Below are 15,493 nucleotides of genomic sequence, written 5' to 3' on the forward strand. Positions count from 1 at the left end.
TCTCTGATTGTATACAAAGTATATTCACACCAATTCATGTCTTCATAAATGTACTTTGGATAATAATAATCATCACATTCCACTTTTAAAGTAACTTTATATTATGTTAGGAAAATACATTTTATTTTTAAATAAAATATTCAAGTTATAGAAGTAAATAAAATGAGATTCAGGCAGTCAAAGGTCAAATGCTTTCTCTCATATGGTAAAACTAGAGAGAAATAAAATTCAAAATGGGGGATCCATGACAATAGAAGAGAGTTCAGTGGAGGAGTAGAAGAGAATTGAGGGGAATATTGGAGGCACATGAAATGTGAGGAACTGCAGGATCAAATTGACCAAATTATGCTAAGTATATATATATATATATATATATATATATATATATATATATATATATATATATATAAATACTCTAGAGTGAATTTAATCTTATAGAAAGAAAGAAAGAAAGAAAACAACAAAATATAAGGGAGAATAGTAGAGACAGGGGATCAGGAGAAGGGAGGAGAGGAGGGAGACTGCAAGTACTGTGGATGATAATAGAGCAAACTATATTAAGTGCAAATGTGAATATGTCAAGATAAATCACAGTATTATGTATAACTATAATGCATTAACAAAAACAGAAGGGGCGGGGGCAGTAGCTCAGTGGCAGAGCACTGGCCTACCATGTGTGAGGCACTGGGTTTGATTCTTATTACCACATAAAAATAAATCAATAAAATAAAGCAATGCTGTCCATCTAAAACTACAAAAATTTTATAAAAAATAAAAACAAAAAAAATCATTAAGGAAAAGAAAGACATCACAAAAATGAGTAAATAAAATCTTGGTTTAAACTTATTCAGTTAGAATGGAGATGTGGAAACATTCATTTATTTGCAAGCAAATAAGCGAATTTTGGAAAATTTGCTATAGATGACAATAAGTCTCCAGCATAGAGAATTTCAGAGTTTGGCTTGCTTACTCAGTCCTTTCCAACTCAAATAAATATGTGAGGGTGGTCTGGGATGGGAATAATTCACAGTAAATACAGCCACTTAAGAAATATTTTGCAATTCTGGTGGTTATAATTATTGGCTGTTTAAACAAAGACAACCGGAGAAAGAAGTAGAGAGTAAGGAAAAGTGATATAAAACAATGGTATTTAATGATAATAGTGCAATTTTATGGAGAAACATGAGACTTAGAGAGTTGTGGAATAACAAGAAAGGAGAAGAAACCATTGGAGTAAAAGTCTAATAGGCAATAGTAGAATCTAGTTATTGATATTTTATAAAAATCATGAAGAATTAAAAGAAACATAGCAATTTCCCATCCACCTGATACTCCCCAATCACTAAATGTAGGTTTTAGTCAGCATGAATGGGATGTTTTTGAATATTAAGATAGGTGTTTATTAAGTTAATTTTCATAAGACCAAGTTCTTAGTTCAGGACTGTATTCCAGTTTTATACTGTTCAAGAGAAAATAAACTTCTGTTCATCTAAAAGATCAAGTGTGTAGTGTGGGGGATCCTATGTGAGATCCATTAATTTTGAACATTCAATTTTCAGAGGGTGCTGGTGGTGAATGCATTCAAATAGAGAATGACACTGGTATTTGAGGCTCAGAGTATTTATTGCAAATGAGAAACTTTCCAGTAATGAATGTAGAAACTTTCTAGTAATGAAGAAGACAGAACTCTCTTTTATCAGGAAACAATATTATAAGGAGTTATCTGCAGACTTGGTTACACAAAATACAAAACACAACAAAACACCACTACAAGGTGTTAGACTCAACATCATCATATCCAGGGTCTTCTTTTCTCAGGACAAATAAGGATGCTGTCTCTTCCATGTTAGAATTGTCAGCTTCTTTGAGAGACTGAGGAGAGATGCCTGGAACAGTAAGAGAATCCTGATTTTAGTGGTGACAAATATGACAGTCCAGAGTCCTCTTGCAACATGAAAAGACTAGTAGAGTGGCTAGAAAATATCTATGGGGAACCAGTACTTTTGTGGAAGGGTTAATAGAGTTATATCACATTGACTATGTCCTATGCATAAGTCTTGATTTGAACAATTAGAAGGAGAATGAGTTAAAAATAGTGAGGAGTGGCAAAGAGATGCAAGTGCTTTCTTGCACACCAGGCTGGTCTGATTCCTTAAGCACTCCAGGCAGAAGATGACCTCTCACAATTCCTCCATACCTCAATAAAATACCACACTTTCTTTCACAGTATTCATGACAACAGCTTGGGTCCAGATGCCAAAGAAGGGCAGCTTAACTAAATTCAATAGTTTCCTTTTCCCAGGGACCACATGACCATGCACAAGTGGAAAGCCCACTTCTAAAATATGACACTATATGTTATTTCAAACAATAAGAGAATTATTCCTTCTAGCATGGGAAATTTCAATATCTCTATTTATGGATATTGTACATTATGGATTAAAGTGGGAAATGTTAATGAAAATAATTGGTTATGTGTTTCATTAAAAATAAATTTTCAGCAATGCAAGGTTGGTCAGCACATGTGAATCAATAAATGCAATATATCACATAAATAGAATTCAGAACATAAGTTATATAATCAACTCAATAGATGCAGAAAACAATTCATCAACAAACTTTAGCATCCATTCATGTTAAAAATCTCTGAAGACACTAGGGATAGAAGAAAATTATCTCACTCTTATAAAGGCTATACATGACAAACCCAACATCACATCAAAATGAATGGTGAGAAAATAAAAGCATTTCCTCTAAAATCTAGAGTAGGGTAAGGATTCATAACCTTACTATTCCTATTCAATATAATTCTTGTAATATATAGGTATATCAATTAGAGAGGAGGAGAAAATTGAATGGATATAATGAGAAAAAATTCAAATTATCTCTATTTGCAGATAAATGATTCTATACATAGAATCTCTTTCAGAAGAGTTTTAGTGTGGATTAATAAATACAGAAAAGTAGAAGGATACAGGATCAACATACAAAAATTAAAAGTTTTACTATATGCCAATAATAAAACCAACCAAAAAAATGAAGGAAAATATTCCATTGAAAACAACCTGAAACAAAGAAACGAACAATAACAACAACAACAACAACAACAACAAAAAATGAAAATAAACCTAGCTAAGAAGTTGAAAGATCTCTAATAAAATAAAACTATAGAACACTGAAGAACGAATTTAAAGAAGACTATAGAAGATGGAAAGGCATCTGTTGTTCTTCAATAAGCAGATTTAATATTGATAAAATAATTATACAATCAAAAGCAATCTATAGTTTCAATCAGTCCCAATCAAAATATCAATGACTTTCTTCACAGAAATGGAAAAATCAGTCCTAAAATTCATATGGAAGAATAAAAGATCCAGAGTAACCAAAGGAATACCGAGAAAGAGGAACAAGGCTGGGGCAACAAAATTCCCATGCTCAAATCATGCTGCAGAGCTCCACTAACAAAAATAAAATGGCATTTTTATGAAAACCAACATGAAAGTCAATGGACTAAAAGTCACAGAGATAAACCCAGACAGATATAGTCATCTGATGCTTGACAAAATCAGTAAAAACATACATTGAAGAAAAAAATGGATGTTATGATTTGGATGTGATATGTCTTCCAAAAGCTCATGTGTGAGAAAATGCAAGAGGAGAAACAATTGGATTGTAAGAGCCTTAATTCAATTTTTGCATTATTCCCCTGATGAGGATTAAACGCCTGGTAATTGAAGGCTGGTGGGTTGTGGGTTGAGGGAGTGGGTCCCTGAAGGCATGGCCTTGGGTATATATTGTGTATCTGGAGAGTGGAGTCTGTCTCTTCTTCCTGATCACCATGCAGGCTGCTTCCTTCTGCCACACTCTTCCACCATGATGTTCAGCCACACCTTGAGCTTCAATGAATGGAGCCTACTGTTTATAAATAGATACCTTTGAGATCTTGAGCCCCTGCATAAATCTTTTCTCCTCTACAATTGTACTGGTTGGGTCTTTTAGTCAAAGAAGTGAAAAAGCTGACTAAAGGAAGGGCAGCAGAATAAAATAGACATTATTATTGCTGTATGTATATACGTGACTGTATGACCAATGGGATTCTGCAACCTGTACAATCAGAAAAATGAGAAATTATACCCCATTTGATTCAAATGTATGAAATGTCAAGATCATTGTAAAAAATAAAAATAAAACATTGATATAAGGTAAAAGAAAACCTGACTAAATAGACTTTTTAACAAATGGGAAAACACTAGGAAAACAAGATATCCATATGTAGAAGAATGAAAGGAGCTCCCTCTGTCTCACCTGCATAAACATCAACTAAAATGGATCAGAGGCCTAGTAATTAGACACGAATGTTTACAATTGCTAGAAGAAAACATAGGGCCAACTCTCCAATACACAGGCACAAACAGTGTTTTTTTTTTTTAAAGAGAGAGAGAGAGAGAGAGAGAGAGAGAGAGAGAATTTTAATATTTATTTTTTGGTTTTTGGCAGACACAACATCTTTGTTTGTATGTGGTGCTGAGGATCAAACCCGGGCCCAACACATGCCAGGCGACCTCGCTACCATTTGAGCCACATCCCCAGCCCACAAACAGTGTTTAATAAAACTCCCAAAGCTCAAGAAATGAAACCAAGACTCAATTGGGGCAGCTTCAAATTTAAAAACTTCAAACAGCAAAGGAAACAAGATGTTGAAAAGAGAGCCTGAAGAATGGGAGAAACTCTTGCCACTTATTCTTCTGACAGAGAATTCATATCCAGAATATGTAAAATCAAAATAACTCAAATAACCCAGTCAGTCAATGGGCAAGTGATCTAAACAGATACTTCACAGAAGATGACATGAAAATGGCCAAGAAATATATGAAAAAATTGTTCAACATTCTTAACAATAAAGGAAATGAAATAAAAGTGAGGTTTTATCTCACCCCAGTTAGAAAGATAAGATTCAGGATAAATAATAATCATTGCCTTGTTTTAGGTTATTGTGAACTGAATAGTTTTCCTGATTTTAGTCTCAGCAGATTCATTATTGGAATATTGAAAAGGTATTGATTTTTTTAAAAAAAAATATATTTATTTTTTTTAGTTGTGGTTGGACACAATACCTTTATTTTATCTGTTTATTTTTATGTGATGCTGAGATTGAACCCTGGTTCTTGAATGGGCTATGCAAGTGCACTACCACTGAGGCACAACCCCAGCCTGAAAAGGTATCAATTTTTGAATGCTGATTTTGTATTCTACTTTCCTGAATTTGTATATAAGTTTTAGAATTCTTCTGATGGATGTGTTTGAATATACTACATACAGGATCCTTTCTTCAGGAAACAGATAATCTGACCTCTTCATATTTGTATTTCTTTAATTTCTTCTCTTGTCTGATTGCTCTGATTTTAGTTTCAACAACTATATTGACTAGGAGTGGTGAGAGTGAACATCCTTTCCTGTTCATGATTTCAGAGAAAATATTTTTAGTTTTTCTTCATTCAATGGGAAGTTGGCTTTGCATTTGCTATACATAACCTTTAAATGCTGAGGTAGCTTCTTTCTATCCCTAATTTCTTCAGAAGTTTTAACATTAATGGGAGCTAAAATTTATCAACTGCTTTTTTCTTTATCTATTTAACTGATCATGTGATTCTTATCCTTAGATGTATTTTTTTTTGGTGAATTAAACTTATTGATTTGCATATGTTGAACTACCCTTGCATCCCACTCACATGAAACCCACTTTTCATTCCATACTATCTTGTTCAAGTGTCTTTGAATATGCTTTAATAATATTTTACTGAAAATTTTTGTGTCTGCTTCATTCAGGGACATTGGTCTGTAGTTTTTCTTCTTTGATGTGTCTTTGTATTCTTTTGGTATAAGAGTAATACTGGCTGTATAGAATAAATTTGGAAGTGTTTTCTCCTTTTCTATTTCATGGAATAATTTGAGAAAGATGGGTAAAATTTCTTTCTTAATAGTTTGATAGGACTTCTCTTTGTTGGAGGACTTCCTATTGCTGCTTCAGTATCATTGCTTGATATGGTCCGTTTAGGTTTTCTATATTCTGCTGGTTTGATTTCTACCTAGAAATTGGTTAATATCTCATAGATTTTATAGTTTAGTACAAATTTTCAAAATAGTTCCTAATGAGCCTCTGGACTTCTGAAAATTTTTTACATCTCTAATTTTGTTGATTTGGGTCTTCTCTCTCTTTTGGTTATTTTAGCTAAGGAGAGAGCTGTACTATCAAAAACAGCGTGGTACTGGCATCAAAACAGACATGAAGACAAATGCAATGGAATAAAAAACACAGAATAAGCTCAAATCGATATTTCATCTGATACTTGACAAAGGAACAAAAAACTTACGTTGCAGAAAAGAACCTTTTTTTAAAAAAAAATGGTGCTTGGAAAACATCTCAAAAAGTTAATACCTAAGAAGCACTTAATCTAATTTATCAATGGACAAGTCAAGCTAAACAGGTATTTTTCAAAAGAAGTAATACAAATGACCAAGAAATATATGAAAAGCTGCTTAACATCTATACCAATCAAGGGAATGCAGATCAAAACTAAATTTTTATGTCATCTGGTCCCTGTTAGAATGGAAATCATCAAGGATATATATATATATAATGCTGGAGTGGATGTGGGGAAAAGTACTCATTCATTTTGGGTGGCACTGCAAATTAGTACAGCCACTTTGGAAAACAGTATAAAAAGTTCTCAAAAGAGTAGGAATAAAACAACTTCATGACTATGTGACTCCTTGGTTTTATCCAAAGAACTAAGCTAAGCATATTGGAGTGATATTAGCATATCAGTGTTGAGGGAAGCACAATTTACAATAGCTAAGTTATGAAAACAGCCTGGGTGCCTATCAGCTGATGAATGCATATAGAGAATGTGGGAAAATTTTACTCAGCCATAAAAGAGAATTAAATTATGGTATTCCCATATAAATGGCTGGAACTGGAGAACATCATACTAGGTAAATTATACCAAACTCAGAAAGTCAAAAATTGAATTTCCTCTCTTATATGCAGAAGTTGGGGCAAAATAAGGCATGAAGGGGAAGAAAGGGGTAGAATTCTGGATTAACAATGACTTATGAAAGAAAAAGAGAGATCAGTGGAAGAGAGTAATGGGGTTGATGCGAAGGGAGAAAGAATGAGAAAAAGGAGGAACTGTAGAATGAAATCGACCAAATTATGTTAAAGATAAATATACCATGTTAAAGTATATGTGCGTGTGTATGTATATATAATTGTAGATATATAAAACTAATTTATTAAAAAACTATAAATTAACAGAAAGGAAGTAGAGGACGGGGAGCAGAAGAAGGGAGAAGAAAAAAGTGGAACACGGGAATTAAAATGGAGAAAACTTTATTTTGTGGGTGTATAAATAGTTCAAGATGAACACTTCTATTATGGAGAAATATAATGCACTGATAAAAATTTAAGAATTCAGTAAATAAATGTTGAAGAGGAGGTGGGGATAAAGAAATACACACACATGGTGAGATAGCAAATTAGTATGACAACTTTGGAAAGCAGTATGAAGATTGTTTAGAAGAGTAGGAATGCAGCTACCATATGACCCTGCTATTCCACTTGTTGATATGTATCAAAAGAGTTGAAATCAGCATAAGACTGTGATACAGGTATATCAGTGTTTATAATAGCTGAGTTTATAGTGACCTAGTAATGGAGTCAGCTTAGGTGTCTCTTAATGAATGAATGAATAAAAAATTACACACATATACACACACAATACCCACAAACACACATAACAGACTTATATTCAGTCATAAAGAAAAATTAAATTATATCATTTGCTGGTAAATAGGTGGAACTGGAGAAAATCATGCTAAGTGAAATAACCAGATTCAGGATGATAAGAGTTGAAACTTATCTCTTATATGCAGAAGCTACATAGAAGTAAGAAATAAAAAGAGGAGATATTATGAAAATAGATAACAATGGATTAGAAGTGGGTCGAGGGGAGACATGACAGGGAGAAATGGAGAGGATCTCTGAAATGAAATTCTCCATATTATGCTCTCTGTGTGCTTGAATATATCATGATGAATTTTACTTTTATGTATGAATGTAATGTTCTTACTACAAAAACAATAAATACATAGAAGGCAGACCTGTTGATTAAGAGACGGTAATCAGGGGGAAGGAAAAGGGAAAGAGGAAGCATTAGACATTTAAATGGAGCAAATTATGCTATATGTATTTATGAATAATCAAAATTAATTCCACTATTATGAATAATTATATTGCACTAATAAAAACACTAAAATGCTCTCCAAATTACTTCTCACATGTTTAAAGACAAGAATACTTGATGTTCAAACAGAGGTCTTGGTTTGCTTTGTGAAGAGTGTAACAAAGCCACAAAGTCTCTGTAGATCATACAGACATGTCTCTATCCCAAGAACAGTATGTGCAGACAGAGGACACAGTATTTACCTCCTTTCAGAAGAAATAAAATAGCTTCAATAAACAGAAAAAGGGAATAGATGACATCATCTTGGTTTACAAGGCAACTTAGAATCTTGTAGTAAAGGAAAACTGATCATTGATATGTCCAATCCGTCTTTACCATGATAATAATGAAAGACCACTGGAGACAGTTATCCACTTACCTGTATGAGAACACCTGGAACCACCTCCCTCTTCTGAGAAAAAATTCTTCTCCCTCATTACAAATGAAGAAGGATTTTCAGGAACAGGTATCTCTTCAACATCATCATAACCACTGCTTGTGGCAACTGCATGCTGTCCTCCAGGTTCTGAAAATGGGGAATAAGGAGGAAGTGGAAGATATTTGTTAGTCTTGGTGATGTCTTCAATCTGTTCTAATGAAGAGATTCTATGAGATTCTCATAGCTGAGAAATATAGGTATCATATTCCAGGGCTGTCCCAAAGGCATATATTTGATGTCCATATTCTTAGATCATGTAAATCATCTAAATATTTCAATGTATGAAATTCAAGAATATTTTATTAACATGTCATGCCAAAAAACATCAATAAAACTTATGTTGTAAGTTTTGAGAGAGAGAGAGAGAGAGAGAGAGAGAGAGAGAGAATTTTTTTAATATTTATTTTTCAGTTCCCAGCGGACACAACATCTTTGTTTGTATGTGGTGCTGAGGATTGAACCCGGGCCGCACACATGCGAGGCGAGGCGCTACCTCTTGAGCCATATCCCCAGCCCCTATGTTGTAAGTTTAATGTACTCTTTTCAGGCATATAATAAAGGGTTGGAAAATATGTACATATCAGAGATTGAGGGTGATTTCATCAAGCCCAAGGAGAACCCAGGCTGTTCATATGGCCTCTGAGGCGAGGGAGACACAGAAGAGAAGCCTGTCTTTCTCTCTCCCACAGATAGGCTATTCTACCAATTTGAATCCCAGGAGGCATGGGTTTCAACCTCCTGTAGTGCTTTGCTGTCCTGAAGATTTAATTTTAAAGAGCACTCCTGGACATGCCTCATCCTAGGAACTCTCCATTTCTACCACTTGGGGAAGGTCCATGATGTGCTCCTTTCTCAGGTCATTTTTAGAGAAGCTCCTCCAATGATTGATAAGTACAGGCATCACACACACTCCTTGTGTTCTAGTAATTATGAAGGTCATTTTTTTGTCTTAGTATTCAATAAACCACAAAATAGTCCATACATCCCTGTATTTCAGGTCTAATCCATATGTTCTCTTTCACCATAGAATTTGTGAGATAATCAAGTTCAAATGTTCTTTTTAAAGTTATGGCCTTGGATTTTAAAATGATATATTTGAGGTATGTCTGTGGCCATATGGAAGTATCTATGGAAATCAACAGATTAGAATCTCATCTTTCCCTTTCTATAAGACAGAGTGGGTGGAGAGAAAAAATAGCTGTGAACCTGAAGGAAGAGATCCTTCCCATCCTAATCATAGAAAGGTCTTCTCAGATGGTAACCTCCTCCTCACCCCCACCATCCAGGGGAAGACTTGTCTCTACTACCTGGGGCAGGTTCAGGGTCTCCATTCTCCTCATTGTCCCCTGTGTAATAGGGTAGCATAGTTGCTGAGCCATCATCGGATATGGTTCCTAGTAGGGAGAAAACATCATAGACAAACACAGGAGGAGGTCCAATGTCAGCGTTCAGAAAATATTTTGAAGCTTTATACTTGTAGAGAGAAGGCTTAGAGCTCCTGCCTTAGAAGGATGCTGATAATTGTTACAGTGGTCCAGGAATATTCCTAAAAATTCTTGTTCTAAATGGTTTGTCCTCAGGTTGGTGGTATTTGAAAAGGTAGAACCTTTAAGGTGTGAGAACAAGTGGTAGAAATGAAGTTGTTGGGTGCATCCTCTTGAAAAGAATTGTAGGATGCTAATCTCATCTTCTTTCTCTTAATATTCTGGTCACTGTGAGGTGAGGATCTTTGCTCCACTACATGCTCCCAGCATGATAGGCTGCCTTACATGGGCCAAAAGCAGTAAAATATCTGAAAATGGAAGCCAAATCAAACTTTCTTCTTTATAATTTATTATCTCAGGCATTTTATTTCAGTAATAGAAAGCTACCAAATATGCCATGTGAGGTTGGGTTAGTCATGTGATCTTTGCTTATTGAAGATTCCCACACTGATAGCAAACTCATGCAAACAAAGGAGGCTATGGAACACACCTGGGCTGTTCAGCAGGCTCTCCTTCTCTGGATTTATGGGGTAATCTATCTCCTGGTACAGGACCTCATCAACAGCATCTTCAAAAGTGGATAAGGCTATGGAAAGCAGAATGAGTTCAGACATTGCTCCTGGAAGTCTTTCCATTACCAACAGACCATGGGATAGAACTAGATTTCTGTCCACACCCGGATCTTAAAACCAGTCTCCACTAGCACTGCCCACATGGGAAATCATCCTATTTGAGGGCTCCCTTTTTTAACCCAGGATGAATTCATGCCTTTTAAGTCTCCAATCCATGGTAGAGAAGGTAGTTTTTCATATAATGAGAACAAGACTAAAATGTGTACTTAAAAAAAATTGGCCCAATATTCTCGTGCATATTTTCAGGTCACAGAATTCCCAAGTCCCACCTTGGCGCTGTACTCTCCATCTGAGCAGCTGAGTTACCAGGATGATGAGAACAAGAAAGAGAAGGGCTCCCAGGATCATGCAGAGGATCCCAGGTAAGGAGAAGATGCCAGGGACAGGAGCTGAGGCTGAACTGGTGCCTGAAGAAGAAAAAGAGAGATGAGTCTTTAGAGAAGACCATAAGCTCAGAAGAAACCAATTATCACTTGAGTCCTCAGGACCATGAAGTCTCTAGTTCAGACATTATATATCATAAATCTCAGGATATTACCACCCTAGATCCTGCTCTGGGCTGTGTCAACACTCTTCTGAGTCTGGTTTTAAGGGATTTCTATAAATTTAATGCAGGTGAGGCAGTGGAGCTCCCTGAGTGTTACCATTTAACACAAATGATGGCTTCTTCTAACACCTGATCATCAGGCCTACTATAATATGACCGGAGCTGTGTAGACTCCATATTGCAGAACTCTGAAAATCTGCTTATCTCCTCCATTACTGGGTTTAGAATAAATTTTTTTTAAAAAGCAAACAAACAAAAAACCAGTTACTTCTCCTGGTGGGGTGAGCTGTTGTCCTTTCACCTGGGGAGAAGAAAAGGAAAATAGAATCACTGCACTGTTTTGGTCTGGGAATGTCTCTGGGTCCCACCCCCAACCATTGGCACAAAGTTCTGTCCCAGATGCCAGGAGATTGGGCACAGCCTTCCAGAGCCAGGGCTCAGGGTAGCAGGACAGCCTGGGAAGCCCTTTGGATGCAAACACACTCCTTCAACTCTAGGCCCCCCACCTGGTCCTGCTACTCACCAGAGCACCTCACACCAGCGTCCTCCTCATGCTTGCAGTCACTCTGTCCCCAGGGTGCTGCAGCACAGGCCTGCAGGGAGGGCTCCCTGCCCCTGCACTGCACCTCATCCAGCCAGATGCTTCCATTTCCAGGGCCAAATGCAGCCTCCCCTGGGGCTTCCAGGGCAGAGCCACAGCCCAGCTGCTGACACACCACCTCAGCCTCTGCCAGGCTCCAGGAGTCATCACACACAGTGCCCCAGGTGCCTTCATGCCAAACCTCCACTCGCCCTGAGCACTCGCTGTCTCCTCCCCTGAGTCGGAGCTTCTCTTTGTCTGAAAAGGCAGCAGCACCTCCTCTTACTCCCTGGTGGGAGGAAAGGAGCCCCTGGAAGCCATGGGGAAGGTGGGAGGGGATGAGGTACCTGTGCAGGGTGCATTGGCTGGACAGCTCTTGGGTCTGTTTCCTGTAGGAGCAGACAGTGGGGGAAGCACTAGTAAGTGACAGCTGGGGAGATCCTGCCCCCAGATAAGTCTCTCTAATGTCCTAGGCTCAGTTCAGGTAACAGGTGGAGATAAGGTACTTCAGAAGTAGTCTATTAGACTGGGTTACTGAGACATTCATTCTCTATAGCATATTCCTATCAGCAGCTAAAATTATTTTTATCAATTTACCTGTTTTAAATGCCTACTATGTGAAAAAAAATACAAACATGATAATGCACATGCTCATGTATGTACAGGAAAACACACTCAGACACTTTACCCTGAAAGAAAACTCCTCTAGAAAGGGCCCTAGCTTCATTCCCTGTATTCCTGCTAATAGGCAATGCCTGGCATGTTGAGTGCATTCCTTAAAAGTATGTAGGGGTGACTTTCTACAAATGCTATGAACAGTGGTTTGGTAAATATTTAATGATTAAATATATAAATGAGCAAGATCCGCTGAAAAAGAGTTTTTAATTCTTTCAAATCCTAAAGGCAATAAAAGAAATGTAAATTAATGTCAGTGTTTTTTGGTAATAAATATTAGGCATTTAAAACATAAGTACTGAATAATCCTCAAAATAAATTGTACTCAATATCTCTCATATTGTTAATGAAAAATTACAAACATTGAAAGTATTCATTTAAATTAATTGAAACTATTATTTTCAATAAATTAAAATGTTTTTTACATAAATTATGCAAGCAGATATCAGAAAAAAGTTAATAAGTAAACAATAGTTAGCTGGAAAGAGAAATATTTTCATGGAAAGATAATACACTGAGGAAAATTAATACATGAAAGGACATAGAGATAACATAGAACGAAGCAAAAAAAAAAGAATACATATAAATGCAAATTAACATGGACAAAACACACATTCCACTTGTCCTACAACACCTTCATGGATATACATTATTCCCATTATTCTGTCAACCTCCTACACTAAACTGAGAACATCTCTAGATGATGGCAGGATCTGTTTTGTGTGGTTGCTCACTTCAGGATTGGGTGTCTATTTCTCAATATGTGGAGTCTATTGTAAGAAAAAAACATCATCGGTACCTAATCTTATTATTTATTATCACTTTAGACTCTACAGGAAAAAGAAGAAAATAAGGCGAGGAAAGGAAGAAAAAGGAAAAGAGTAAAAAAAAAATTCTTTTGAAATGTTTACCATCATTTATTTTCTCATCCTTCCTGGATTTTAGGAAGTTCCTAGCATAGGTTTGTGGGCTTTGTTCCTTTTTTGATTTTTGAGATTCTGTATGTTCTTTGACTTTAGTTTAATGGTCAAGTTATAAAAAAATCCCAGTGTATTCTATGAAGATATGAAATACTGTTTGAAAACAATTGCTCGTACAAAGCAATATGATGATATCTGTTTAAAAAATAGATATCCTGTGATCTTGCAACCATTGGCAGTCATCTTGTAGTAATAACCTACTAGTATGTAGTGTTATATGTGCAAGGATATTTATTACAATATTGTTTTTAGAAGGGAAAAATTAAAAAAATATATAAATAAATAGCAAAAATGATTATGCAAACTCTACTACTTATCTCTTAAGAATGTAACATTATGAAGTTGTTTTACAAAGGAGTGAGCACTACTTATGGAACTTCCTTAATATATTGTTAAGAAAGCCAATGTAACAATAGTAAGTATGATACAAGCCCAACATTGTAAAACCAAATAAAAAGATACCATAAGATAAATGCTATTATCACTATATTAGTTTAGGTAAAATTCCATGAAAATGGAGAATTGGGAAAAGAGTAACTACCAGTCCATTAATTCTATTTACATCAGGGGAATATGAATAGAAATGTGGCTATGCAATGTCACTAATGTACCTTTTATATTTTAATAAGTCTTCCTTGATTTCAATGAGTAATTAGGGTTTTGGTAATTCAGTGTAATAGAAAACATATCAATTAATTCTACACCAAAAATAAACTAGAATGAAGAATGTCAATCCCCTAGTGTCAAATACTTGCCAATCATGTGAAGAGAGCAAAAAATATTACACAGCATAAGAGAAGGTGGGGTGGACATCCCTTTATGCCTCCAGTGCTCTTTGCCCTGAGAGACAACATTACTCATTCCCTTGGGTTCCTCGCATGGTGAGGTTCTTTAGAGTTACTTAGACTTAGAGTGAATCCAAACCCAACCAGTCATAATCTGCACCCCTGAGTCACATCCTTGACCCTGAAGTGGCTCACAGTCTCCTCCCTCTTCCATGGGGAAGTCCTTCAAAGTCTGAGAAAATCAATGTGTTCACTCTTCCTGGCATTTCTGCAAATTAAGGTAATTACAAACTGCTGAGCCATGTTTTCAAGTTGTTTCTGCATTTGGGAGCCACAGAGAAATTTGACAGTGTCACTTCTAAAGGCAGCTCACCTGTGACACAGCAACATATTAATCAACTTGGTAATCAAATGAGCATATTTCCAGCATTATATAGACATTATGATATGGAAGACAAAGATCTCTGAAGATTCTTGGAAGAGTCCAAGCAACAAGTGATCTTTCTGAACTAAGATAGATGAGGGTGGGAAGGAAAGAGTAGAAGGAATTAGGACATGGTTTCTGGTACAGGCCTAGAACTTGCTTCTACATTGGAACTGGAGTGAGAGTGAAATGGAGATGTGAATGTAGACTGAGAATAAGTAACTGAGCAACAACAGTGACATTAAGTGGGATGGGGAATAAAAAGGGAAAAATGGGTAGAGGTAGATTGAAGGAGTGAAATAAAATGCTCTACTTTGAAAGCTAAATTTGAGTTATCCATTTATATTCAAGTGAGTGTCCAGTAGCAATGAAATACACTAGAATGGATTTAAGGTCAGAGATCAGATATGGACTTTATATTGGGAGCTGTCAGTGGAATAATATCATCTAAGGCCTGGACCCCAATGAGATTAGTGAAGGAAAGAGCTAAGGAAGAATAGAGAATCTAAAATTTAGATATTGAATGAAGAAGTTGCAAGACTAATACTCAGTAAATTAGAGTGACCATGAGGAGAAAACCAAAAAGAAGACAGACAGCTGAAAGTTTCTCTTTTTTCAGTAAAGTTTGAGTGAAGATTATCATTTGTATGTATGATGTGGTTTAA

At 36.0% G+C, this 15,493-nt stretch overlaps 1 protein-coding gene across 1 annotated transcript in view; it reads right to left on the reverse strand.

Annotated features, from left to right (window-relative positions):
* Positions 1-1,604: 1,604 nt before the first annotated feature.
* Positions 1,605-15,493, reverse strand: part of LOC124078962 (deleted in malignant brain tumors 1 protein-like) — a 198,164-nt gene continuing 184,275 nt past the window's right edge. Inside the window, 8 exon segments of the mRNA XM_058572557.1 lie at positions 1,605-1,886; positions 8,662-8,808; positions 10,029-10,115; positions 10,696-10,791; positions 11,107-11,244; positions 11,653-11,685; positions 11,908-12,222; positions 12,312-12,353. Of these exon segments, the coding sequence (XP_058428540.1) occupies positions 1,768-1,886; positions 8,662-8,808; positions 10,029-10,115; positions 10,696-10,791; positions 11,107-11,244; positions 11,653-11,685; positions 11,908-12,222; positions 12,312-12,353 (977 nt within the window). The 3' untranslated portion in view covers positions 1,605-1,767.

Source organism: Marmota monax, unplaced genomic scaffold, assembly GCF_021218885.2.
Source record: "Marmota monax isolate L192 unplaced genomic scaffold, Marmota_monax_Labrador192_F-V1.1 WCK01_AAM20220418_F8-fsc00186, whole genome shotgun sequence".
NCBI classification, from domain to species: Eukaryota; Metazoa; Chordata; class Mammalia; order Rodentia; family Sciuridae; genus Marmota; species Marmota monax.